General features: G+C 43.1%; 1 protein-coding gene across 3 annotated transcripts; it reads left to right on the top strand.

The window, feature by feature from the left end:
- Nucleotides 1-26,351, top strand: A1CF (APOBEC1 complementation factor). 3 transcript variants are annotated; one of them, XM_082764533.1, is made up of 12 exons: nt 1-99; nt 5,230-5,373; nt 8,291-8,425; nt 9,175-9,305; nt 10,844-11,082; nt 14,214-14,378; nt 17,477-17,574; nt 18,477-18,747; nt 20,062-20,246; nt 22,826-22,962; nt 23,616-23,749; nt 26,016-26,351. In XM_082764533.1, the coding sequence occupies exons 2-12, from the start codon at nt 5,275-5,277 to the stop codon at nt 26,165-26,167; spliced, it is 1,746 nt and encodes a 581-aa protein (XP_082620659.1). In that variant the 5' UTR covers nt 1-99; nt 5,230-5,274; the 3' UTR covers nt 26,168-26,351. The 3 variants fall into 3 exon arrangements, with proteins under 3 accessions (XP_082620659.1, XP_082620657.1, XP_082620658.1); XM_082764531.1 differs by having other exon boundaries at nt 20,038-20,246; XM_082764532.1 differs by lacking the exon at nt 1-99 and adding an exon at nt 2,924-3,036 and having other exon boundaries at nt 20,038-20,246.
- The last annotated feature ends 532 nt before the right edge of the window (nt 26,352-26,883 follow it).

The following is a 26,883-nucleotide window of genomic DNA, read 5'->3' as shown; positions in this document are numbered from 1 at the left end:
GTTTGATATGACGATTGGGGAATAACTGGAGTGACACGTCGCAAACTCCCCATAATCAAGGAGACCTCTTCCCGTGCAGTGATCTCCCAAATCGCTCAGGTATGCTGCCGCCCTCGGGCTCGTTCCACCATGAGGCCTGGGGTGTGGGGGGCTCAGATGGCCCCCCGTGAAGTGGGGCTTTTGGTCAGCTCTGCACAGTTGGCATGGGGAAGGGGAGGCTCAGCCACACGCCTTCCCCTGCCGAGGACCCACCATCAGATGCATGCCTCGGGCACTGCCCAGAAATGCTGGGGTGGAACTGGGGGGTGCCCCAAGCACCCCATGGCTTGGCCCCGCAAGACTCGCCTTGACATTTTGATAAGCAAGGTGAGCAGACAAGGGCATTCGGCATCATCCCTGCCTGGGCAGCGGCAGCAGGGAGTTTTTTTAAGCACTTTCCCCATGCTGATCACCCACGGTTGCTGAAAACTGAAGACAGACAAGGCTGGGGGGAGGAGGGATTTTCCCTGCGATAATTCAGTCTTGATTTGTTAAAGTGCAACTTTCCAGGGCTAATCATTAGGGACCACTTCACTTGGCCTAGCTGACTTCATATTCCTACTTTTTTTTCTTTGCAAAAGGTCAGTCTGTTTCAAATGCAATTACTGCTCCTAAAAATCTCAAATTTCCCTAATCTGTTTCCTAATAGTTTCCTGCCCAGTCCTTTAATGCTTTCCTTAAGCTATATTCCCTCAGCGAAACAGGAGGCTTAGGCAGGAGTGAGTGCAAGGTTGGCTTCAAAGCATCTGACACATCATGATGTTGCAAATAAAACAGGGTGAGGAAGGAGGCTGGGTTCAGCATCAGGTGTCTCTCATCCTTGGAAGGAGTTTCTAGGGCTGCATGCATTTGGTAATGCAGCTGTTTCCAGGAGAGCAGCCACTTTCTAAGAAAAGTGAAATATTAAAAGTGAAGTATTTTCTCAAGGCTCACGTGCTGCAAATGCTGCATGCGGGCAGCACTTTTCCATACCTCCAAGGCACATTGTACCTAGGGAAGCTATACCATTTGCTTTTAAATACCTAAAAGTAACCACTTTCTGTGGGACAACCTGGAAAAAAACTCCTCTCTGGAAAGTTAAGGGATTACACCCTCATTGCTCAATTGGACTCTGTCCTGCAGTGTGTCTCACCCAGGCTAAGAGCTGGTGTGTCTCACAGCAGCTCAAGAAACGTAAAGAGCCTGATTTTAGGAAGAATACAAAGAATACGTCATGTTATATGGATATATATGGGAGCTGTAACTCTTTGCATGTTGTGGCTGCATGGGTGCAGAACAGTCTGCACTGGATGTGCCTGCATGGCTTGATACATTCAAACAAGAAGGTGCATTGATCCACACAGGATAAACAGGGGTTTGTTATCTCATTCATGGAAACGGTAACCAGGTTTCTCCGAAGGGCTGTAAGCTGGCAGGCTCCAGGCACAAAAGCAGTTGGGAAGAGCAGGATTTGACCTTGCTTCTGCTTTGGGGCAAGCCCTGGGACCAGTGGGCAGGCTGGCAAGGTCTGCATGCTTCAGAAAATGACAAGAAAATGGTGCACAGAAGTGGTCATGGGGAGGTTAAGCGGTGCTGTAACAAGCTTATTTCTCATCGGTACAGGGTTTGCTATGTCAAAAGTGCCTTTCATTGTCTTGGCGTTTTAGAGTTTTAAGAGAAACCTAAAATGAACGATAGCTTTTGCTGCAGAGAGGGAAAAATCAAATGAAACAATACTGATTTTAAATTATTGTCTTCTCTTCCTATTGACCCGGGGTTCTGGATTCTGTGCCCATGATAACAAGGCAGTATTGTTAACAATTTGGCCAGAAATGAGCAAGAAATAGGAGATACACCTGTTGAATAAAATGCAACCTCCCCTCCCTCCCCCCCCCACCTTGTAATACCATTTAACATAATAGCCATTATTAGCAGCAAGAAATCTGTGGGTCAATCCCCTGAAAATGATTGAATTCCATAACAATTACTTCCATTAACTTTTTTTTTTCTTTGGTTAAATAATATTAAAAATACTGCCTTAATTTGCTGTAGGCATTCACAATTCCTGAGAGCAGCCATTGAAATGGGAGTTTTCCTCCTGTCAGGGAAGATTTGCTAATTGATTGATCACCCTGGGAACAAAGAAAGAAAGAAAGTAATCATGTTTCCCTGGTCCCATGACAGCAGCTCTCCTCCTTTGCACTTACTGGCGCTGACACCTGGAATAAGGGAAAGGGCTGAAATCCCACAGGTTTAGGAAATTAAATGTGACACCATGGTTTGGGGTCTGTGTGCTGGAAATGGGAACAGACTCTTGGGTGGTGGAGGTGGGAAAGTACCCCCTGCAAAAAGATTTTTAGGTGTTCTCAGGAGGAGGAAGAGAAGTAGGGAGAGTGGAGGTACTTGGAAAACTGGGGGCTGGAAAGGCTGCTTAACTGTGCTAGGGTATTGGGAGTTGTTTTGTAGGGATTTCTTCCTCGTAACGAAAAGAGGTATCATTTCTGTCTCCATCCCAGGGAAATCCACCCGATGGAGGAAAGCTCTCTAACAAGGCTGATACATTAGCTATGAATGAATTTGGAGCACTAATTAGTGGGAGGGCCCTCATTTCTAAGAGCAGCACTATCACAACAGTATGCAGGTGGTGCACAAGCCCTGCAGGCACAGTGCTGTCCAGCCATGGTCCCGAACCTTAAATCAGGATTGCTTAACTTATCCTCTCTGCTGGAATAAGCAACTGTCTAGACATGCTGGTCTAAAAGAGGCTAAAATTTGCAGGATGCCTTATGAGAAGAGTTTGTCTGGCCTTATCAACTCAGGCGGAAGCCCAAGAGGGATATTGCTTCTGCTGTAAATGCATCAGCTGAGAGATGTGCTATTCCCGTCCTTCCGCCCTCCCCATGGCTCACTTTATCTGCTCAGAAAGAAGCTGCTGCCTGGATGGAAACATTACTGGAAGCTATGCCTGGGTTTGGGATGTGTGTGGGGTACTCCTCTTCAGATGAGAGGCATGGAGATGTATGGCATCTAAGGCACCCCATGCAAATACGTTTGAAGCAGTCAGCCAGCTTGTCAGGAGACGGGGGGGGGGAGGGGGAAATGCTCTTGCACTGCTGTCTATCTAGGTCGCCGCTGGGGATGGGACTGGGAACCTCAGCTGCTATGGAAACCCACCAGGCTCGGCTGGCTGCAGTCCAGCTGCTTCACATCCCGGCAAGGAATGGAGATGTGCAGGCAGCTCCCTGTGTGGCTGCAGCACCAGCAGCCCGCCACCTTCAGTGTTACTGAGCAGTTTGCTGCAGCCCTTGCACCTGCCTCTGCAGCACTGATGTGTCCCACGGAGAGGGACAAAGCCTTTTGCGTGGCCCTTGAGGTGGGGATGAGATGTAGCCTCTCAGCGCTGGTGTGGTTCACACCTTTGCATGGCCTACTGCGGCTCTTACACATGATGAAATCCCAACCAGTGAAACTTGGTGCAAATTCGCACTGATCCCAGTACTGCAGTTTGATCACTCAAGCCCTTGGTGAAATCAGGACACAGCGAAATACAAGGGGCTAAATTAGCAATACACCAGCACTTTCCTCCATAAGGCATATAGAGCATGCCTCTGCCTGTGCAAGGGAGGCTGCAGAACCAATGTGGATTTTAACTGTTTGCTTTGAGTGACCACCGATCATGGAACAAGTGCATACAATATGCACTGTCAGACCTTTTTTTTACTTTCTTAAGCAGCCTGGAAACTTTGCCCTGTGCCATGCCAAAACCCAGCTCTGCAGGAGAAACCATGAGCATCAATGGGGCTTTGCTGCTGCCCTCGGCAGGGGCAAAGGCGTGATTGGGTCATGCATCGGGTACCCACCAACCTCCACGCCTCCCCTGCAAAGCCTGAGTTCACTCCATGCTTTCCAGGCATTAAAGAAATCCCTCTGATCTGAAGGATACACACACACACACACACACACACAAATGCTTAAATATAGACTTGATTCTATAAAATATAAACCAAAACAATAATCAGACTCCAGTTGCTGCGGAAAACATTCATTTTGCAATTAGAGATGGGAGAGAGCTATTGCATGGCTCAGTCCATCTCCCAGCCCCCGCACATCGGCAGCAATTGAAACACAGGAGAGCCTGGGAACACAACAAAAAGACATCCAAAACATCCCACAAGCCTGCACAATAAATAGCTCCAAAATCTGCTGTTACACAAATGTCTCTATTTCCAAGCCTGCAGAGCTCAGTGTGGCAGAGCCCAAGTGACACAAGGCTCAGACCCTGCAAAAACATGGGCTCACGCCCCATTTTTGGCACTGAAGATAATCCACCTATTTAAATTTAATTATCTGCTTAAGTCTTCCCTTCAGAAGACTTCACTGGCAATCTCCTGCTATGACAGCATCCGTGATGACATTGTGAGTCCTCAAGCTCAGCGTTGCATTTGCACACCCATTTCTACACGTGCCCATGCATATGATGTTTGCATAGGCTTGAAGCTCCCCATTTGGTAAATAATGGGCAGGTTGAAATTATAGGCAGGGAGGAGTCTGTCTTAAAAATAGTCCTTTGCCAGCATGTGTGGCCCAATTCAGATTCAGATTTCAGCTTTATGGTGTTTTCAACCCAAAAAGTAAACTTAAAAAAAATATTATAATATTTAATTAAATACAACCTAAAACTACAGCACTGAATCAAAACATCTGAACCCAAGGTTGTCGCAGCCCTGAACCTAGATACAGATCTGAAGTTCTCCCATGTTCCTGAGTTTTAAAAACAGGCCACATATGGAGCTATGTCTCACGCCTCTTACAGAGTGCTGGGCAGAGTGCCAGATTGCCTTCCCAGTATCAACGGGATGCCATGCCACGAAGGACAAGTTGCCTCCTACTTTAAGGCAGATTAGGCACCTTGCATGCGATTCCCTCCTAACACACCTGCACAGGTATGCTGCAATATCCCCTGCATGTTGCTGGAGCACTGGACAAGATCTGATCGTGGGTTTGCTGTCATTCAACAGGGAAAAGGGGGATATTTTTGCTTTTTTTTTTGTCTGTGGTATCATTTATTTATTTATTTTATCTCAAAACAACTGATTTAGGAAGAATGAATGACTCATTTAGGAAGAATGATCCTGTTAGTTTTCTCAGGAGGGTGGACTTTCTCCTCCTAGCTGTATTAATTTATTTAATTTATCTTAAATTTGATTGCAGTGAGCACCCCTAATTAACCTGATTTTTTGCTGATAATCACTCACAATGGAATCAAATCACAAATCCGGGGATGGATTGACCGGCACACAGAAAGAAGCCGCCCTCCGTGCATTAATTCAGCGAACAGGATATAATTTGATCCAGGTAGGAACTCACAGTCACGTCCTTCTGCACACGGTGTCTGGTTTCATCTTGAAGCAGTGCTGCACCAGGAGCTTGTGCAGCAAATCTGCACGTGGCAAGTGCTGGTTGTTTGTTCCTCCCTCTCTGCTGCTCTTCAGTTTGCATCCTGCACAAAACTTCGTGTAGTAGGGGCTGTCTTTTATGAGGTGGCAGAGTATTCCCCCTGTCAATATGAGAAGGGTGAAATAAAACCTGAGCACAGATATATTCCAGGAATAGTTGGGATAGCTGTCTGAAAGCCATGGCTGCAGTGCTGTTGTAGCAAAGAAAACCCACTAAACAAGGTTTCAGAAGAGCTTGAGCACAGATTTGTCCATAGAAAGTCCCATAAGTGACCACCAGATTTACTCTTTTTAAAGATCTTTGAGTGCAAAAAAAAGTACAAGTGTCTTACCTGACCAAAAGCCACAGGTTTGCTCTCAGTCTGGTCTCCAAGGCCCAAGGGCAGGGTAGGTTAGTGCAGGTGGGGAACAGACAAGTCCTTCAAAAATATCTCAGGAAGTCTTCCCTAGTTAGCATGACCAAAACAAATGAATTTTTCAAAAGTGTTTGCTAGAAATATGGCTTACCTTGCATCCTGGAAAAAGTAACTGAAAACTGAATTTCAGGCAGGTGGTTGCTGTGAACTTTGGCTTGCTTTGCGTAGCACTAGAGGGCACAACAGACCAAAGCAAAAAGGGGACTCCTGGGAAAAAGCATTTTCCTATGGTCCTTAATGTTGTGTGTGCCCCAGGACCAGAACAACATTGGGTTTGTTGCACTTGAGGAGCCTTCCTGATGTACTTGACCCAGGAGAAGATAAATAGCTTCTTTGTGTGTTTTATTTGCTGTGACTTTCTTTACCCTGACCTTTAGTTTTTCATACTGTCACATCTGGCAATAGTTCATTCCTAAACCACAGATTCCTGCTTTGCTGCCCACCCAGAATCTTCTTATTCCTAATTTTTCCCTTTCCTTCAACCTTACCATTTTCTCTTACTATTATTATTATTTTTCCCTCATTATTTTCTTTTCCACATCTCTTTGGGCTTTTCTCTTTGGGCTTTTTTTTTTTTTTTTTCCAACCTAACCATCACCTTCTTCTTCAACAGCTGCCAGGCTCACATATCTTCTCAAAGGGGACAATGAAGCTCTCCTTCCCCACAGAGACATTGCCAAGATAAGTTCATTGAGATTCAGCCTTCAGGGCACAAATGAAGCCACTGTAGACTGAGAGTAGATTTTATTTTTTGCCATGTCTCCTAGCACACTAGGAGACACTCCCACATATGTTGACAAAATGAGAAAAAAATCTGATTGTCTCTCACTTGGCTTAAAGTAGGAAGGTAAAAATCTGCTGGCTTTTTGCAGACCGTTATTGATGAAAGTAACATTTCTGCAGGTCACCAAGGCCTTCTTCCAGCTGACATGCCAGTGAAGATCACAGATGACCACAGCAACACAACATACAATCATCACTCTAACAAATGGCTCAAGAGATAAAAAATCCCATGCTAGAGATGTGCTCAGTTCAACCAAACTGGGGGCAGAAAAGCAGCCTGAAACATCATGATCTTCTCATTAGATCTGCTGTGAAAATGCATTCATAAATTCAAACAGCTTCATCATTATGCTGAAAACATTTTCAAAACGGGATTGGGCATGGATAATTCAGGGCTGGTTATAGGCTTAGGAAAACTGAAATTGCTTGTGCTATACTCTTATATTCCTACCAGGATCCCTGTTTGCTGCAGGCTTAGGTCCTTCAGGCCTTCTTTGTAAATCAGCCATTGCCTAGAATAATCCCAGAGGGAGAAATGGCTACAGAAATGTCAGGAGGCAAAAACAGAAAAATGACCAGAGTCCCAGCCCCTCCAGGCACAGGGCATCACTGCAGGACAAGGAGAGCTGAAGAGGGAGAGGGAGAGGGAGAGGGAGAGGGAGAGGGAGAGGGAGAGGGAGAGGGAGAGGGAGAGGGAGAGGGAGAGGGAGAGGAAAGGAGCAAAAGAGAGAAGGTGGAAGAAGGGAGGGGAAAGAAAAAGAAAGAAAGAAAGAAAGAAAGAAAGAAAGAAAGAAAGAAAGAAAGAAAGAAAGAAAGAAAGAAAGAAAGAAAGAAAGAAAGAAAGAAAGAAAGAAAGAAAGAAAGAAAGAAAGAAAAGAAAGAAAGAAAGAAAAAGAAAGAAAGAAAGAAAGAAAGAAAGAAAGAAAGAAAGAAAGAAAGAAAGAAAGAGAGAAAGAAAGAGAGAAAGAAAGAGAGAAAGAAAGAGAGAAAGAAAGAGAGAAAGAGAGAAAGAGAGAAAGAGAGAAAGAGAGAAAGAGAGAAAGAGAGAAAGAGAGAAAGAGAGAAAGAGAGAAAGAGAGAAAGAGAGAAAGAGAGAAAGAGAGAAAGAGAGAAAGAGAGAAAGAAAGAAAGAAAGAAAGAAAGAAAGAAAGAAAGAAAGAAAGAAAGAAAGAAAGAAAGAAAGAAAGAAAGAAAGAAAGAAAGAAAGAAAAGAAAGAGAGAGAGAAAGAAAGAAAGTGGTAGAGGGATGGGCGTCATCTTTCCCCTACGTTTTCCAAGACTGTCTGAATCTTGGACAGCTGAGCTGTGGAAATGGCCTCCCCTTCAACGTGCTGATGCATGTTCCTCAGCAGAACTCAACCAGCTGTAAACCAGAGCCTTCTGCAGTACATCACCAGCATACTAGCTCGGATGCTAAAGCCTTTCGGTACCAATACAGCAGTGGGGCAGCCAGCGCACACTGCCCCCTCTCCCTTGAGCCTGCAAAGAGATGCTCTTTACAAGAAAGGAGGGTGTTTGCCTCTGGCACTGCACTAACAGGGTGTGCCCAAAGTGTCATTCCTCACAAAGGGACTGATTTTATCCACTACATCATCGTTTTATTTTCCTCCATGGCAGGAAAATGGGCAAAGGAAATACGGTGGCCCACCCCCGGGTTGGGATGGCCCTCCGCCAGAGAGAGGCTGCGAGATCTTCATTGGGAAACTGCCACGGGACCTCTTTGAAGATGAACTTATACCACTGTGTGAAAAAGTAAGACTTTATGAGAGGTAGATATTTTGCAGAGATTACAGAAGATCAGCTCTACATTTCCGTGTTGAACTGGAGGTGATTTGGACCAGATTACCCTTTGTTTGGTGGCAGCCCCTCCAGCTCCTTCTGTGGTGTTTTCTCACCATGACCAGGGCTGATCTAACACTGGAGCTGGCCCTGCTTAGTGTAGAAGGTTGTACTGAAACATCCAGCTATGCCTCCCTCCGTAAATTAGACTTCAGTCATATAAAACACACTGTCCTCCACCTAGGAAATGAGCACAGCCACCCAATCACTCATGTACAAGCCTGAGCAAGTGATACCATTCCGACACCAATGGCCATGCAATTCCATTGCTGCACCTCATCCCTCCTGTTTTTTAGTCTTTTTTTTTTTTTTTTTTTTTTTTGATTTCTCTACTGTGTGATGCATTAGCCTCAAAACTGGAACATAAACCTCATAAGCAGGTGAGAACCACAACCCTGGGGCTGCTGAGGTCAGTGGCCAAAATCTTGCTCACCTTGCTGAAGAGCTAACTTTGCCCTCCTCCCTTGTCACCTAAGCACTTGCTGCCTGTGTTTATGACTTCTATTATGGGTCAGAAAGTTGTGTGAAAGCAGAACAGGCTCTGGATGATTATCCTGTAGATGAAGATATCTGAAGAGTTCTGACATGAAAGCACCCAGTCTTGTTTAAACACCTCACCTGGCAAACAGTTCTTTACGAATAACTTTGCTTTCTATTTGCAGATTGGCAAAATCTATGAAATGAGAATGATGATGGACTTCAATGGCAACAATAGGGGCTACGCCTTTGTGACCTTCTCAAATAAACAGGAGGCAAAGAATGCAATAAAGCAACTCAATAATTATGAAATTAGGTGAGAATGGCATACACCTTCACATCAACTTTAAATCATATAATGTATTAATCTGGATTGTTGTGGACAGCATATTTTTCCCTACAGCCCAGAGGAAGCTTCTTTAGATACCTAAACTTTAGTAGGCAGTCATTTCTTTTCTGCCTGTGAATTTGTTGCTTTATGCTCTAGCACAAAGGCAGTACATAGCACTCAGAGACAAAATCTTTTGCAGGAAAGTCTTCCTTAAAGAAAAATAATAATAATAAAAATAAAAAATTCTATGAGAACATTGGAAAAAATATTTTGCTTTGGATCAAAACCATTGATCGAAACCAATGATGTCTAACCATTGTTTATTTCATGTTCCCTTCTGGGCTGCTTTTTGTTGATGTATTCCTATCCACTGTGTCTCACATGAGCTATACTGCAGATATGTTCTGGGAGACACAATTACAAAAATGGTGAAATGGGATGAAAACTAATTGGCAAAACAGTGACATTTCCTAATAAATAGGAACAGAAAAATCCCTCATGTTTGTGACTAAAAATTGGGAACAAAACACCTAGAAATCAACAACATATGGGTCCATCAATATGGTTTGTTTTGATTTCAACCCCATTTAATTTTTTTTTCCTGTTCAAAATGGGATGAATAGATGCAATTGCTAAAAAAGCATTTTGAGATCAACCGTTCTGGAAATTTTAAGGCTTTCTTTTTGTTATTTCTTTTTCTTTCTTCCTTTTTTATTTTTTTATTTTTTATTATTTTAAAGAAAAATATTGATTGTGAATTGCTTTACTAGCAACATTAGGGATGAGCAGGTCACAAGGCACATGGGGAGGGTTTGGAAACATGACTTATATCAGATGCTGGAGCATCTTAAAGGTCAGACTTCAGCTACCTCCACCTCCTCTGCCTACTTGTCTTGTCCCAAAGATGCCTCTAAAGCAATTTATGACTTCTCCAGACCTGCAAGGGGTAGTTGGACCACAAAGGTGTGAGTAAAGTGAATGTAAAGACATTTTTGCTTTGGGGGTCTGCACAGCAATTGGCATCAATAAAGCCTGAAATGTTGTCTCCCCATAACAAGGGATTTTCTTTCTCCAGACCTCAACTGTGAGGCTCTCTGGTGATCGGGAAGCTGCAAGCCACTGGTGAACACAATGAAACCTGGCTTATGCTGACCGCAATGCAAGAATCACAGTGGTGTCCCAGCTGCTCAGCACAGTTGCCTGGTAGCAATCGTTTTTGGAAATAGCAAAAGAGAGACTCTCAAGAGTCAAAAGCAAAATTTGGCTTTGGTTTCTCTTGATCTCAAGTACCTTGTTTCAAATATGCTGCTTTACTTTGATGTCAAATTTAGCAGATTATCAGCCTTTGGAACTAGCCCCTTGTGTTGAGTGAGACCACTGGAACATCCCAAACGACACGTGCCACAGAAGGGGGAGACCTTGCATTTGGCCTTGTGTTTTGGGACAAGAAGGGGGATTTTTTTCCCCTTTCTCTGAGAAGTGATCTTGGGTCCTGACAAACCAACAATATCATTTTTCTGCAGGAATGGGCGTCTCCTGGGAGTCTGTGCCAGCGTGGACAACTGCCGCCTGTTCGTAGGGGGGATCCCCAAAACAAAAAAGCGAGAGGAAATTTTAGCAGAGATGAAGAAAGTCACGGATGGAGTTGTGGATGTCATTGTCTACCCAAGTGCAGCTGATAAAACCAAAAACCGGGGTTTTGCTTTTGTGGAATATGAAAGCCACCGGGCAGCAGCCATGGCCAGGCGAAAATTGCTCCCAGGTTAGTACAGATGGTGAGGGTGGTAGGGGCAGCTTCAATTTAGCAGATGCCTGTGTATGCATAACAGCACAGAAGTCTCCAGAGGAAACATATACCCAAGGGAAGGAACACTTCTGATTTTTCTCATTTTGGCTGCCAACGATTCACTTCAAGCAAAGAGGGACCCCATTATGCCCATCATGCTGCCAGACATGCCCTGACTCTGGGGTGTGGGGTGGGTGATTCACTGAAAAGTCTGATTTACCACCATTCTCATTAGCCAGGTGCTTCATTTAAGAGCTTGAAGTTATTAAAATATAGCTAGATGGATCTAGCTGTTTTATCCATTCAGCTCTGTTGTGGGATATATATTATCCCATGGTTATCTTGAGTTGTATGTAAAATATGGCCTCATTTATGACCTCCTGTGGAGCATCACTTAGGGAAATATGACCATATTCAGACTTGACATTGTACTGAGGATGTTCCTGAAAATTATTTTCCATGTGGGAAGAAAACCTCAGATGAGGAATTTCATTAGAATTTAAAAATTATATAGAGAATAAGTCTATGTAATTTAGAGCTGGGGAACATAGTGAAGCAAAGAGAAGATTGATAGGTGATATGCAAAAAAGACACAACATTAATTGCCTTTGCAGTGATTTCACTGTTTTTCTCATGCTTTCATATGCCCAGCAGCAGCTCCTGCACTGCTTTGTCAAAGCCAGAGCACTTGCTGATGAAAGACTCCAATAAACCTTCTGTTCTGACACTTGATCCTCACACATCATGCCCACCAATTTTCTTTCTTTCTACATGATAGCCCATGAAAAATCTTGTCATTTTAAAACCTTTTCTCTTACTGTCAGAAATTAGTTTGATTGCAAGAGGTAATATATACCTGAGTATGCCTGCTATTGTGGGGTATCTCACGCAGATTATTTTTCTTTTTATTCTGTATTTTCTGCATCAGTTCAGCAGCTCCCTAATTATAGAAGCACTTTCTGTTAGTCTGTGCTTCAGCATAACTTTCTCATGGTTTCTGTATTGAGAAGGATGGAAGGAGCAGGCACAGGCACCACCACTGATGGCAGCCTTGAGAGAGCAAAGCACTTGAAATCCTGAGCAAAGACAGTGAGACAGATGGGAATGAGAACATAGTCTTGAACAGCCTTGTGCAATGTGCTAGTGATTTCCAATTTAGGGACATCTTGGTAAACAGGTTAGGAATTTGGGAATTTCAGAGACCTGAGCAGGAGTGAGAGTCTTCTGATGTTCCAAGATTACGGGAGGAACTTGAAAAAGGTTTCAAGCCAGGAATGAATGTGTCTCCAGCTGATGCATTGGATGAATGTGAAATTGAATATCATTATCAAGTTGCTTCCTTGACTCTGAACCTCACTGCTCTTTGAGGAAGCTTTGTAGAAGAGGCAGAAAAGCTCAAAATTAAGATGCTTTTTATGAAAGCTTTGTCTTGTCTCCTGGTTAAATAGAGAGGTGGAGGAAGACTGGGTTTTAGCAAGCTGGTAGAGCAGAAACCAAACTTAGCTCCTTGCTATGAATCAGCCAGGTTGTTATTTCCACTATTGAACCGAACATGGCAACTTAGAAAATAGAGCATGGCCTTTCATTTTAGCTGGCTGCCATTAGCTGCTATTTCTGTTCATCAGACTGGTCAGGGCTGAAAGCTGAACATCAACTGCAGTCCCAGCTCCACAATTCCTTGCTCATTCACAGGACTTCCTAGCAGGGAGCAGCCCCTTTACATTTTAGTGTTGTTTGTTTGTTTGTTTGTTTTTCATCTTTTAACTCCTGTTACAGAAAAACAGGTCTCCAACTTCTACCCCTTCCCTCTAATTTTCCTCTATTTTGGACCTCCTATCCTATCTTAGATTATCCAAGTGGAGATGCAAGACGGGATGCCTCCCAGAGTGTTTTGTCTCATTTTCCTTCTACCAACATAGGTATCTTCCAGGTTTTAGCATACACCTGGCCTTAGAGAATCATAAAGATCATATCATAAAGATCAGAGAAGTAATAAGAATAGCACAGACAGGACTATTTTGAGGGAAACTTGCAGAAGAGGCAGACATTTTATTTCATTATTTTGGAGGAAATACCCAGCACTAACCATGCTGCTAAGCCAGAAAATGGTCCCTATTGTGTATCCAAAGCACTGTCTGCTAGGCTGATTAAAATTGCCAGAGAAAAAACGGGTGACAGACCAAGCACGTGGAATTTAGGGCTCTGGATATTGGTGAGTGGCCAGATACCAGCCACTCTTGAAGAGAAGGGGGAAGGATTTCTTCCTGAAAGATGTGCTGAAAGAACTGGGGAGAAATACTTATCACAGCAATTCACACTGATCGGAGGCAAGGCTGTGGCCATCAGTTTTCGTTACACATTAAGTATCATGAATTGGTTAATCAATTACTTAATAGATTAAGTAACTCAATGCAAATGATTACAGAGCTCAGCATGATCACATGGAAAAAACATAACTTTTAACTACCTCTTTATTTGCTGTTTTTTTTCTTTGCCCCTTGGCATCTTGATCCACTCTATACAGAAGCCATATGCTTCTTATCCATACCCTATTTTATGCCTCATTACTTTTTGTTTCCCTTCTTTCTACTGCTTCTGTTGCATCTTCACCCTGTGTGGACCATGCTTCAAATACTTGCACATGGAGACATCCTGATTTTTACTATTTCATTTCATCCCCTGGGACTTCTGGATCCCTTTCCAATTTCCTAGGGAATTAAATATTTGCAGCCAACAGGGATCTTTATAAGAGAAGTATACCCATTACAATATTTCCCTTCAGAGAGCATTCCAGGGAATGCAGATGTTAGTGAATAGTGCCACAAATTTGCTTTTTAAATTCTGGATGCTACATTTCTGCAGGCATCTAAGATGCTAGTGGGAACCTGTGAAAGCATGACCATCTGCTTTTGGAAATGAGTTCACTAAAAGGCAGCACAAAAGGCTTTTTTGTGGTGCAAAAGGCACTTTGAGCAAAAAAGGCTTATTTTGGCCCTCTTTGTATAATTGGCCTATTCTATTGTTTATACTGCATATGAAATAAACTCTGAACAGAAGTGAGAGGAACCTAAGCCTCTCTGACACTGATGATGCCAATCCCTTTATAGGAAGGATCCAGTTGTGGGGACACCCTATTGCTGTTGACTGGGCAGAACCAGAAGTGGAGGTGGATGAAGACACTATGTCATCGGTAAAAATCCTCTATGTGAGGAACCTCATGCTCTCGACCACCGAAGAGACTATAGAAAAGGAGTTCAACAGCATCAAACAAGGTAGGATCCCACTGACACAGCCCTTAAGTAAGTGCCGCTACTGCAAATGGAAGTATTTCTTCATTCATAGAATGCCAAAGGAAGACACAAAGTAGCAGTTTTTCCATGGTGAAATCTTCATGTGTAATGCCGCAAAATTGCTATTATGCTGAAGGCTCCCATCCAACATGCATAACATGTCATTCTGCTACAGGCTGATTAATTTACAGCTAACACTACTAACCTTTTTAAGGTGATTGGCAACTGGAAGAGATCCAAAATACTGCATGAGGATGCCTATATCATAAAAACAACTTTGAGTCATTTGACTCTTCTTGAAAAAGAGAGTTGTTAAAACAGCTGGGTGATTTCTGCTTTCTTCATCTACAGAAAGGGATGATGACAGAAATAGGGTGGTTTAATTCAACTGCTTTTTATCTAAGCTATCTAAATGCTGAATTCTTTCTTTTTCATACCAAAAAATGATCTTCCATAAATTTATGAATAACCAGTGCTTATCATTTTATGCGGGATATGATGGCATTTTCATGGCATATATTGCATGGTCTTAGGGTGAGATTTTAAAAAAGCAAATATGTTTGTGGGGAATAAAAATCCTGCTGGCTTTCAAATGAGATTTTACTTCTGAGCTGCTCCAGTTTTAGAAAATTCCACCCAAAAACAACAGAGTAAAAATAACCCATTTGTGCAGCTCTCCAAGCTGCATATTCCATTAGGCATTAGTAACTTATGCTTGGCAATGTGAAATTGCCATTCATATCGTTCCTATTAACTTCCTTCTACTAATTTTTAAAAATACACTACAGAGCTTCATTTTTCCTTCACCAACTTTTCATTTCTGCTGCATCCTTTTTTTTTTTAATAGGCTGCAATGCAAAGATCTTCAAGAGATCTCTTAACAAGTCTTTTCTGTCCTTCTAATGTTACCAGCTAATACTTTAAGTAACCATCAAGCTGTTAGAAATCCCATTTTAACCCCAAGCTAAATATGTATCATCCCACTCTCTTAACTGTTTCCTCCTTTATTTATTCAGTTTTGTTCCTGATCACTGAACTGCTCACACTCCCCAGAAACACATTTATATCCATTTGACACTTCAGTAACAGTCATCTGCTCTGCTCCTAAGGAAAGTTTTCTAGTACAACAGAAGACTTGAATCTTCTTTAGTTTGTCTTTTCAACAGTTTCTCATTTTGCTTCTCATGCTGGAATTTTTATTTTTAATTTTTTTAAGGAAAGCCTTAATTATTGTGAATGAAACCAAGAATGCCCTTTTTAAAGTGGTGCCATACTTTCAAAAAAAACATGCCTAGAAAAAGCAAAACCTGAGTTTTGAGGAAAATAAATGCAGTTTAAGTCATAGTGAGATTACAATCAAGCAACTCAGCAAGGAGCTGAAATGATTCACCTCCCACTTTGGTTATCTGCTATGTTTGTTGGGTCACATTTCAATATCACTTGTCTGAAGTGTACATTTGATCTGGAGAATTTAGAAGCTGTTTTGACAATAACAAGCCATCCAATAAAAAAGTACCCAAATGAGAGGAATTACGAGGCAGAGGTCCCCATTACAGAGCAATTACCACATCACCACGAGCTCCACAGACACTACCAGGAATGCTACATATGCATCCCAAGTTGTAACACAACACAAGTATCACCCCTTTTAAATCTGTGCCAAATTCAGTGCCAGATGGCTTCTGTAGAAATATGCATCACTTCATCAACAAGAAGCCCTGCCCTCACTCCCTAGAGATCTTGGCAAATATCCTGAGCCCTGGCAAAGTTTTCATTTGGTTAAATGGGCTCCAGACTTCGCAGCTGAAGTGGGGTGATGCTGAAATAGAGCAGCAAGGAGGGGCAGGTCTGTACCTTCCCACAGCAAGGCGCTCTGCCCTGGCAGCAGGAAGGCCACGCTCTCCAAAGGTGCTAACTGGGATGATATTCTCCTTGCGGTGTCACGCAGCTGCTCGTCCTGCTAGGGTGGGAGCACGCCACCTAGTCCCATAAATAGGAAAGAGCAAGGTTTTGGCTTGAGTGAGGATCAATAACACAGAGCAATTTTCAGGAGGCAGAAGGGGGATTTTCAAAACACAGAGAGTTCATTAAAGCCTCAACTCATAACCGAGACAACAGCATATAATGACCTTAATTTTTGGCTTAGAAAATCGTCCTCCAATCCCAGAAGGACACAAACAGCCACTTGCCATTTCAGTGTCAGTTTGAAGACATGCAGGCTGCTTGGGTTATAGGCTGAAACATGCTATTTATAACCCACTGAAGCTCCTAATGCCACCCCTTAAACTCCAAAGAAATATTTTTCCTTCTGCAGTTATTTAAGTAAGTGTTTGTTGTTGTTGTTGTTGTTGTTGTTGTTTGGTTGTTTTTTGTTTTTGCGGCAATTGGATATTTCCCTGTACACCTGTTCAGCTTTAAAAGGAAAGAAAACAACAGAAAAGTCATCCTGCATCCATTAGCCACATTTCCAAAGGATACTTTTAGGTGTGTTATAGCCTCACTGGCTAGGCTGGTTGATAACTGACAGGACTGGCAAACACGAACAACTAGAGGAGAAAAGGTAGATACCTAAAGCTTGAGCCTGCAGGGAGCAGGTGCCAGTGTGGTTATTTCAGAGCCAGAATATTTGGGTGCTGCAAAGTTCCCAGCAGCAGAGCATCTGACAAGGGAACGGGAAGGCTGTAGAGGACAGACACAGAAGAGAACAACACTGAGTGTGAGAACACCAAGTGTCCTGCTCAGCCATCCAGCTCCTGGAGATCTGTCACAGAAGTGAAACACAAAACCAAAGACAACCTCAGACAGAGCATTTTGGACAGGAGCAAACCACTCTAGTTTAATGGGAACCATACAGGTGCTTGCCTTCAAATATTTCTAGTTTTGCTTGAAATAACACAGACATTTTCTTTAGTTTCTCATGGTATATGCATCCTAAGAGGTAAGAAGACACCATTGACTTTCTCTCTACCCTTGGCCAGTTTTTGCTCTTGAAGGGCTCACAAACCAACACAATTGCTCATTCTGATACATATTTTCTAGCTAATACCTATTTCCAACTAATATTCTAATGTTTTCCACAGGTGCAGTAGAAAGAGTAAAGAAAATTAGAGACTATGCCTTTGTGCACTTTAATAAAAGAGAAGATGCGGTTGAAGCTATGAAAGCCTTGAATGGGAAGGTAAAGCTGCTCTGAGTGTTTATTTTGTGACTTCCATGCAGTATATTATATGCAGCTGAAACAAAGCTGCCGGGCTTATTAGCTGCAAAGACACCCTGAGGGTGCAAGTCCTTTTTTCACTTCTCAGGCTGCTTTTATGCTCCTGAATTCTTCTTTTTTTTTTTTTTTTTTTAACCCTGATGTTCACAAACTGTTCTTTTTGGCTTCTTTCCTTTTGCATTCATAATAAATGTTTGCCCAGATCAGACTGTAGTTCACCTCTCTGAAAAAAGTTGGAGCAATACTGAAATGAGGACCAGAAAATGAGGGGTTATGGGTTCCCTTGGCTTGCACTCACATAAGTGTTTCATGTCTGCCAACAAAAACACTGGAAGGGAAGCATGTAAATAGTAAACAGGGACAAACAAGGTCAACCCAGAACATCTGCTCCAAATTCAGAAGCAGATTTGCAAGGAGGTTGCTGTATTTAGTTCTTCTTGCGCTGCAATGTAATTCACACTGCTGTAATGTAAGAGCTTTTCCCAAAGAGGTGTTAACCCCGTTCCTATTTTTAGTGCTACTGCTGTTCTCCATAGGAGTACCTATAATCGGGCTGACTTAGGTGCTGCTTTGCAGGGAAGTGAGGCCTTTTCAAGGGCTTCACAACTCTGCTAATTCAGTTAATTAGCCTCTGCTGGCTGGTGTCAGCTCTGGATGCTCTCTACACGTTGAACCTTCACCCAGCAAGTGCCTCCTTCCACCTGTGAGAGGGAGATTTTGGCTGATTTGGGTGGTTTTCTCCGTTTTCCCAGTCTGTTAGTAAACCATGCGGGGAAGCTGCCTTCTTAGACAGGATAATCCCCATGTATCTCAGAGACTGCCTTACACTTGTGCTTCTCCCGCACTCTTCCTGCGGTATGAAGGTGCTGGATGGGTCCCCCATAGAGGTGACGTTAGCCAAGCCTGTCGACAAGGACAGCTACGTCAGATATACCCGAGGCACAGGTGGCAGAGGCACGATGCTGCAGGGAGAGTACACCTACGCCTTTGGACACATGTACGACCCTGCCACCGCCTACCTGGGTGCCCCGGTTTTCTACGCACCCCATGCCTACGCTGCTATCCCCAACCTCCACTTTCCAGCTGCCAAGGGGCTCAGCAACAGGAGCATCATCCGGCCCCCATCCGTCCGAGGTAACTGCAGTCATGCCAATTCTCTGCTCTAACAAAATGATTCCTCCCATGCTTGGGTGGCTGCATCCTCATGCTGAGGATGTCCCTTTCAGGAAGGGACAGAAAACAGTTTTTAGGCTCTGCCCTTCCCAAAGACACAGTGATATTCCAGCAGGCTAAGCAGGGTACTAAAAAATAACCATTTTCCTGGAGCAAGCTTTAGACAGCTTCCAGATCACCCTCCTTCCAGGGTAAATAAACCATGAATCCTCCTGGTTTTGCCCCAGCAGGGAAAACAAAATAAAACCATTTTCGTTCCCTCCCTACCTCCCTCCAGAGCCAACTCTCATACAACCACCAGCACAACTCTGTGCTGTTTTTCCCCTTTCCTTTGAAACCCACAAGGAAAGTTTTGCCAGTTCTGATGTCTTCTGACCCAAAGGCACAGCATTTCCCAGGGAGGTCACATTGTGCTAAAGCCGAGTGGGGAACCAGAACTGAAACCAAGAAAGACGTTAATTTTGTGCTTTGGGAGGTGGACTCGTCTGTTTTTGTTGTTGTTGTTGTTGTTTTTTGTTGTTTTTTTTTTTTGTTTGTTTTTTTGTTTGTTTGTTTGTTTTGTTTTTGTTTTTGTTTAATGATAATCTAATAATAAGTAACCTATGAAAATAGAGAGTATTTCTGATGGTTGCTGAGGTTCTGCCTTTGACCCCAGGTGTCTGCAGCTGGTACTGAATCAAATCCCTGCATTCAGGTACCCCCCCCCCCCCAATTAAATATAATTGCAGACAGCATTTGGTACCTGCAGAAGTAAGTTTGGGGACTACCAGAAAAATAAATGCATGTGCTCATTGGGCTCCTTGAACAAAAATGAAAATGTAATAGAGGCCGAAAATTTCACTTTGGTTCATATAAGGGAGGGGCTGTATAAACATATAAACAGTTCCTCATGAAACTGTTATTATGCTGGTGGGTGGCAAGTGACATCAACTGTCCCTTCTCCAACTTCTGACTACAAATCTGGTTAGAAAGGTGTTATAAAATCAAAACTGGCTTGTCTATGAGCTCAATGGAAAGTTACACCTCACCTGTCAGCACAGAGCAGAGGAGATGGAAACTGGGTCAGACAGAAGCAGGGGTACCCCTATAACTTTGCACCGCCAAGTGTGCAAGCCCAGCAACAGGCTATGGGGGGCTCCTGCCTACCTCCTTCCCAAACTCAGTCAGTGGGGCTAACTTTTCCATTTCAGGGACAATCAGGGTAATTTTTCCGGTGATTTGATTCAGTTTAATGCCTTCTTACATTCCTAGAAATTTACATGAATGTACCTGTAGGGGCTGCGGGAGTTAGAGGACTGGGAGGTCGCGGCTACCTGGCGTACACGGGCCTGGGGCGCGGATACCAGCTCAAAGGAGACAAGAGGGGAGAGGATAAACTCTACGACCTCTTGCCAGGAATGGAGCTCACACCGATGAATCACGTCACACTAAAGCCCCAAGGGATCAAACTTGCTCCTCAGGTAGGTGTGTGCGAAGTATGGTCAATGTGTTGGCCAGGGTTTGCCTTTGCTCAAAATGCTTTCAGAAAAACAGCCTTTGCTTGAATTTAAACTGGTGATTGATAGCTACATCTATTCATAACTCTTGGAATACATTTAAACAAGAAAACACTTGTTAGTTGCATCCTGCAGTGCCGTCCACCTCGCTGGAGAACAGCACTCATTCTCCTTCAAGGGAGAATTTTCATAAACTTCCATGAGTGGAAGATGAAATCCAGCTAGGACTACCCCTCCACAAAAGCACTGAGGAGTAAAGAAATTAAGAAATTTTCACCCAAGGAACTATTTCACATAAATAGAAAAACAGCAGCTTTGCCAGAAAAAAAAAAAAAAAAAAAAAAGGAAAAAGAATCGTCTGTGTTGCAAAAGGGTCATGGCATTGCACAGAGCTTTGCTGCCTCGATGTGATTGCTCCAATGCAGTAAAAAAAGGAAAACAATGTGGAGCACATTATCTGGGTGGACCCATGTGTGGCAGCTTGTGCTGTCTCCCCTGATGCTGACATATGACACAGTCCTGGCAGGAGATCAGGGTTTGCGTGATGCTGAGAACCGAAATCCTGAACCACCGATGTACAACCTAAATGGAATGGGAAAAGAGGAGTTGATGGACTGCACAGCCCAGACAAATGCAACAGCTCTGGTTGCACAAGGAAGCTTTGACGTGCTTGTGCATGCGGGACTGGGATCCAGACAGCTGGCTGGGGACAGAGCAGAATAAATTCCTCGAGTTTCAGAGGTCATTCTCCTACAGCAACTCCTTTCCTCTTGAATCATCCAAAGTAATGTTAGAAGTTAATTTCACTCAGATTTCAGAAACACACCTCTGTCTAGTAAAAAAATTGCCACAGCATTCCATTTGCTAAATGTCTCCCAAAGCATCCTTTTCTCCCCAGAAACCCGGAGTGTTTTTTCTCCCCCTGCAAAGTTTCTCTGTCTCCATGTTACCAGCACACAAGAGGGGTGAAGTGGTCCAGGCTGACTTAGGGCAGGTGCAGTTCAGGGTTTTTGCTCTCCTGACATCTTTGTGATGAACCCCCATGGCAGGGTCAATGTGTGGCAGGCCATGCAGCAATAATTTTTGGAGCACATCTTCCCCTCAGCTGAGTTGCCTAATTCCCTCACTGCCGCTGTCTCATAATAATGCTTCTTACACAGCCAAGGCTTGCTTCAGGAAGGTCTCGTTAATACCTTTGCCAAATCAGTCAGCCTCTTCTGCCCACTGCACACTGCAATAGCACCTGTGAAGGATGGACCCTCCTAACTTCCTTCCTGCTGCCTAGCTGGGATACTTGGTTTTCATGAATAGATGTTGCTCATCAAGTATTTAAATGGTGATGTTACATCTCAAAAGCACCGTCCTTATGCAGCCTTTGGAACAGCAGGGGACAGGTGTCACCATGGTCAAGAAATCTGATGAACTAGGGTGTGAGCACTACGGAGTAGTAAACTTTAGATCTGTAGTTATCAAATGAAAGGCAGCAGTGAAATAAAATAATTTTAAGGTGTACTGCAGAAAGCCTCAGACTGTGGGTACCCAGGGGTCTCGGCTCCAACCTGGCAAGACCAATGTCACACCTACAGTAAGTCGGTTGGGGTCATTCCAAACAGAACATTTTTGTCTTGTATTCAGCTTCAGGATGCCAAATTGCCTTACTGTGTCACTGAAATGCAAATTGTTATGGCACTGAAAAATACCTGGGGAGACCGCAACTGCTGCTCAATAGGAAAAACCCCAAGCCCCAACAATTTCTAAGTTGAGCGTCAAACCTGATGGAGTTATTTAGAAAAAATAAATGGTCCAAGCACTACTGGTGGGGATGCACAGGAGCAACACACTGTATCAAACCCATCTGGGACAGCAGATAGCCCCTGGGTTTAGAAAAGAAAGAAAAAGAAAAAGCAAGAGCATTTCCAGACAGTGATTCCCAATTACTGTGGAATAATCTGTGCTAAGGCCAAGGGCAATGTGGTCCAGTATTTCTCTTTCAAACTAGGAGCAGAAATTGCCTATTGAAGCTTGAATAATTAATTGGACAGAGAAACAGCCTCTTTTCCTTTATCCTTCCTCTTTTTTTTTTTTTTTTTTTTTTTTTTTTTAAGACTGGACTTTTTATGTACTGTATCCCACCAAGGGAGGGAGGCACCAGAGCTGTGAAGATGAATGGAACCATAATGCTTTAAGGGGGTTAAAAAGATGCGCACAGGTAGAGTTTCTGTGGAGAATTCAGAGAAGGCCATGCCGATAATGAAATAAAACAGCTAATCAGCAAAACAAAGACATCCCATTTAATGAGGTGATAATTAGTTTCAGGAATTAAATGCACTTTTAAGGTATATAACATTTAGATGAATCTTATATTTCAAGGTGAGCTTTACTACCCTGTCTGCCATTTATTTTCTCACGAAGGCTTGAGGAAGCTGCCACTACACTTCTGAAAATTCTTTGGAGGGGAGGAAGCAGAGCAGTGCAGGGGCTGGAGCTGGGGAAGAAAGCTACATGCAACAATTAACCTGAGCAAATCCCTTCTTCCCTCCTAGATCTTAGAAGAAATCTGCCAGAAAAACAACTGGGGACAGCCTGTTTACCAGCTCCACTCTGCAATTGGCCAAGACCAAAGACAGCTCTTCCTATACAAAATCACCATCCCCGCCCTCGCCAGCCAGAACCCCACCATGTATGTAACTATTCAAGTTTCTCTGGGTTTTAGGATTTTTTTTAAGTGGATTTTGTCTAGCATCTCTCTTCAAAATACAACACAGGTCTCTATTTACAGGTTGTTGAGACATTAGAGAGAAAATCATCCATAAATAAATTATAAAAAAAAAAAAAGACCAACAGTGATGTCTGCTGTGCTTGGCACTCTGTGTTCAGTGGTGTAAAAACTGCAGAAAGCCAGAAATAAGTAGGCAAAGGGGTGCTTTTTAGTAAGAAAATAAAATACACAATATTTCATGTAGGAAAAAGAAAAGCAGCTTGTAGGAACATGCTGCTAATTAGGCTCCAGATATGATCCTAAACACTTCTGATCTGAAATATTTTTGTGGTGTTTTTTAATGAGAAAGACTGAAGCAGGCTTTCTTTTGGACTGAAAATGGACAACATGCTCTGAAAACATGTAGTAACTGAAATGTGACCCAGGGCCGATAATCTCAGCAAAGAAACTAGACAGCTAAAAGTATTACTGTTGATGCATCAGCACAGTAAAATGATGTTTCTATTTGATGTATGGGATCATGCCAACTATGGCTAGATTAGAAGGTTTTGCAGGAAAGGCCTAGAGAGGAAAACAAAACAAAACAAAAAGCTATTATGTTGCTGTGTTCACAGACATCCCTTCACACCTCCCAAGCTCAGCGCCTTTATTGATGAAGCCAAAACCTATGCAGCAGAATACACCCTGCAGACACTGGGGGTTCCCACCGAGGGAACAGAGGTGCCTCCTGCTGCGCCAGCTTTTCCAGGTATGTGAAGGTCTGTACAGCAAAGGCCTCCTGCAGTATTATTTTTCCAACATGCTTCCTCATGGGTTAGTCCAGAACTAACCTGTTCGTGGTCACTGAGGATAGACCTGACTGTGCTCCAGTTCATGGATGCCTCCCTTCAACTGGGAGCCCCCAGTAGGACCCAGACCCAGATGTGGTCTCCCCAGAGCCAGAGCTGGAATGGGTCCCCTTCCTGCTGCGCCCTGGCCAGTGCCACACCGGATGGGTTCGGTCCTCCTTACTGCAAGGATCCCTCCTCTTGAGCCAACCCCTTGGATTTCATCTGCCAAAGGAATAATATGAATGTGACAGCCAGGATCCAATCCCAGCTCTCTCCCACCCCTGCTGGAAGACTAATGTTTCCAGTTCTTGAGTTCATTCCCAACAGCTCTTGTAACTACCAAAAGAGCTTGGGAAATCATGGAAAACATAAGCCAGGAGCTGGAATCCAGCTTGCAGGCATTACATTTACTGTGCATGATGGTGATTCTGATGTAGTGGGAGCAACTTATGCCAAACTGCACATGAGGAATGCATTAGTCAGTACTACTGAATTGTTTGGAGTGTCTCAAGGATGGATTAAAAAAGATAATAATAAAAATCTATCTGGCTTCCTGCCACAGGAGTCCGCAAAAGCCACAGAAAAATCAATTTGTCTGGGTTTATGCAGGCTTCCGCAGTGTGGAAACCAAATGGGCTCTTTATTGAATCCAGTCTCCACTTACTGCTTAATTATAATCTCTCCTTTTTCTTTCATCCACCCTTATTTATTTATCTTGGAAATGCAACAAATAGACATACATTAAAATTTCTGCCAGCAGCACACACCGGTGCTCAGTCCACACTCATTGAAGTCCAGCACAGCCCAGGCCATGCCCAGGTAGCAGCTTATTTCTCTTATGATGATGCTGAACATGGTTTAAGTGACAAATTTCTCAATTCCTAATTGAAATCTTGCACCTCGCTTTGCTGATGCAAGAAAGACACTTTCAGCGACCACAACATTCATGTTCCCATGAATTTCTCATGTTTACTCCCAAGCTAACACCTTCCCTGAGGAAACATAGTCTTGGTGATGCCCAGTATCATAGAATAATAGAATCACAGAATCATTAAAGTGGAAAAAGACCTCCAAGGTCATCTGTTCCAACCATCCCCCTACCACCAGTGTCACCCACTAAACCATGTCCCCAGGCACGTCCAACCTTCCCTTGAACACCTCCAGGGACAGTGACTCCACCACCTCCCTAGGCAATCCATTCCAATGCCTGACCAACCACTTTTTCTGAGAAGGCATTTCTCCTAACTTCCAACCTGAAATATCTCCAGGCCCTGCCCCAATGGGATTTGGATCTGACTGACCTTGAGCCAATCCCACTGCCAGCTGGTTGGTTGGAGAGTTTGAATCCTGGGAGATGTAGTTTGGAAGCAGCAACAGGTTCAGTAGAGCCGATGGGCATCTTGTCTACTCTTCCCACATTTGGGCTTCGTCTTAATTCTTGATCCTTTCATAACAACAGCATACTATGGTCTGTTTGACAAGATGCTACACTCTCCTTTCAGACAAACCAGCCCCAAATGATGTTTGTTTTCCCAGTGATTCATTTTAAATCAGCAAAGCTAACATTTTCCCATGGAAAATTTTGAAGTGTTGAAACCACATATCCCATTAGAATCTGATGGGGAAAAAAAATCCAGTCTGCTAAATATTTTTCCCAATATTGCATAGAGGGAATTCCCCTCCTCTCTAACATGTTTGTCCTGAGTTGCATGCATTTTGACCATAAAGGATGTCACACCCATGTTTTCTCCCAGCTGTACAAATGTCTTCTCTATGAAACAAAATATGCCCAGATTTTCTATGCAGTACTTCATTTTCTTTCCCTCCTTTGTCATGTGTGGGAGTCCATGTAAAGAGCACTGTTACCAGCGTCTCATCTCAGAGATATTTGAAGCTTAAGGAAAAATATTCAACAAAGAGGGGATTTTTTTAGGCAATGTGTTTAACAAATAATAGGTGAGAAAATGCATTAATTTTCCAGCCACAGTGGTCAAGTTTGTACCTTTAATGAGGAGGAAAAACATGCCAGGAATGATTTATTTAATCAGATTGTTCCAGTCTTCCCATTGACAAACGACATGATTGCCATTGACAATGAAGTCTTCCCATCAAAAAATGTCAGGCAATGGTAGCTTTTGAACGTCTTCCCTTTAATCTCCATCTCTTATCTCTTTTCCCCTGCAGGATACACCATTGCTAACGCTGCTGCAACAGTCACAGCCACTCACCTCAAACAAGCGGTGACAATGGGACAAGATTTGACAACATATGCCACATATGAAGCCTACCCTGCCTTTGCAGTAGCTGCACGCAGTGATGGTTATGGAGCATTCTAATTCTGTCTTTATTAAATAGTTTCCTTAAATCAAGCACAGGTAGAAAAATTATCTGTCTGGTAATTCTTACACCCTCATGATTTTAAAATAATCTGTTGCCTAAAGTTAGATTTTAGTTGGCATTTCATTCTTTTAGTTCTTTAGTTTCATATCAGGACATTAGGGAGAAAGGAGAAATGAAAAAAATAAATCAGATTTTCACACTAGAAAGCAAAATCTCATCCTCAAAAATGAGTGGTTCTAAGGTGTGTGTATATGTATTTATCTATATTTACATATAGATATGTATACATACATACATACATACACACACCATTGTGTTTGTGTTTACAAGCAACAGCCCATGCTGAAAACAGCAGGAGCTCTCTTCCATTCACCCCAAGTTTTTAGCCAGGCAGACCCCAGAATTTCTCCAGACAAGCAGAGAACAGCCAATGAAAAAAGCTATTGATCAAAAATGTGTCTGCCCAACCTACTAAGCTAGTCTACATGCTTTTTAGTGCTGATTGTATTTTAAAGCAGGACGTTAGTATTCAGCAAAGTCTTGCCTCTCACTTTGCTACTTCTCAGCCATACCTACAAGTCACAAAACCACAAACAATGTCTTTTTTAACACCTCCCATCTAATGGCGTACTCGGTGCAATAGTCCAAAACCTCTTGGACTGTTAAGGCTGATCAGAAAAGCCCTATATATTCAGGCCAATTCTTTTCTTAA

This window comes from Aythya marila (genome assembly GCF_965140915.1).
Source record: "Aythya marila genome assembly, chromosome: 7".
Taxonomy (NCBI): domain Eukaryota; kingdom Metazoa; phylum Chordata; class Aves; order Anseriformes; family Anatidae; genus Aythya; species Aythya marila.
The sequence above is the reverse complement of the archived record's forward strand: the minus strand, read 5'-3'. Positions and strand labels throughout refer to the sequence as shown.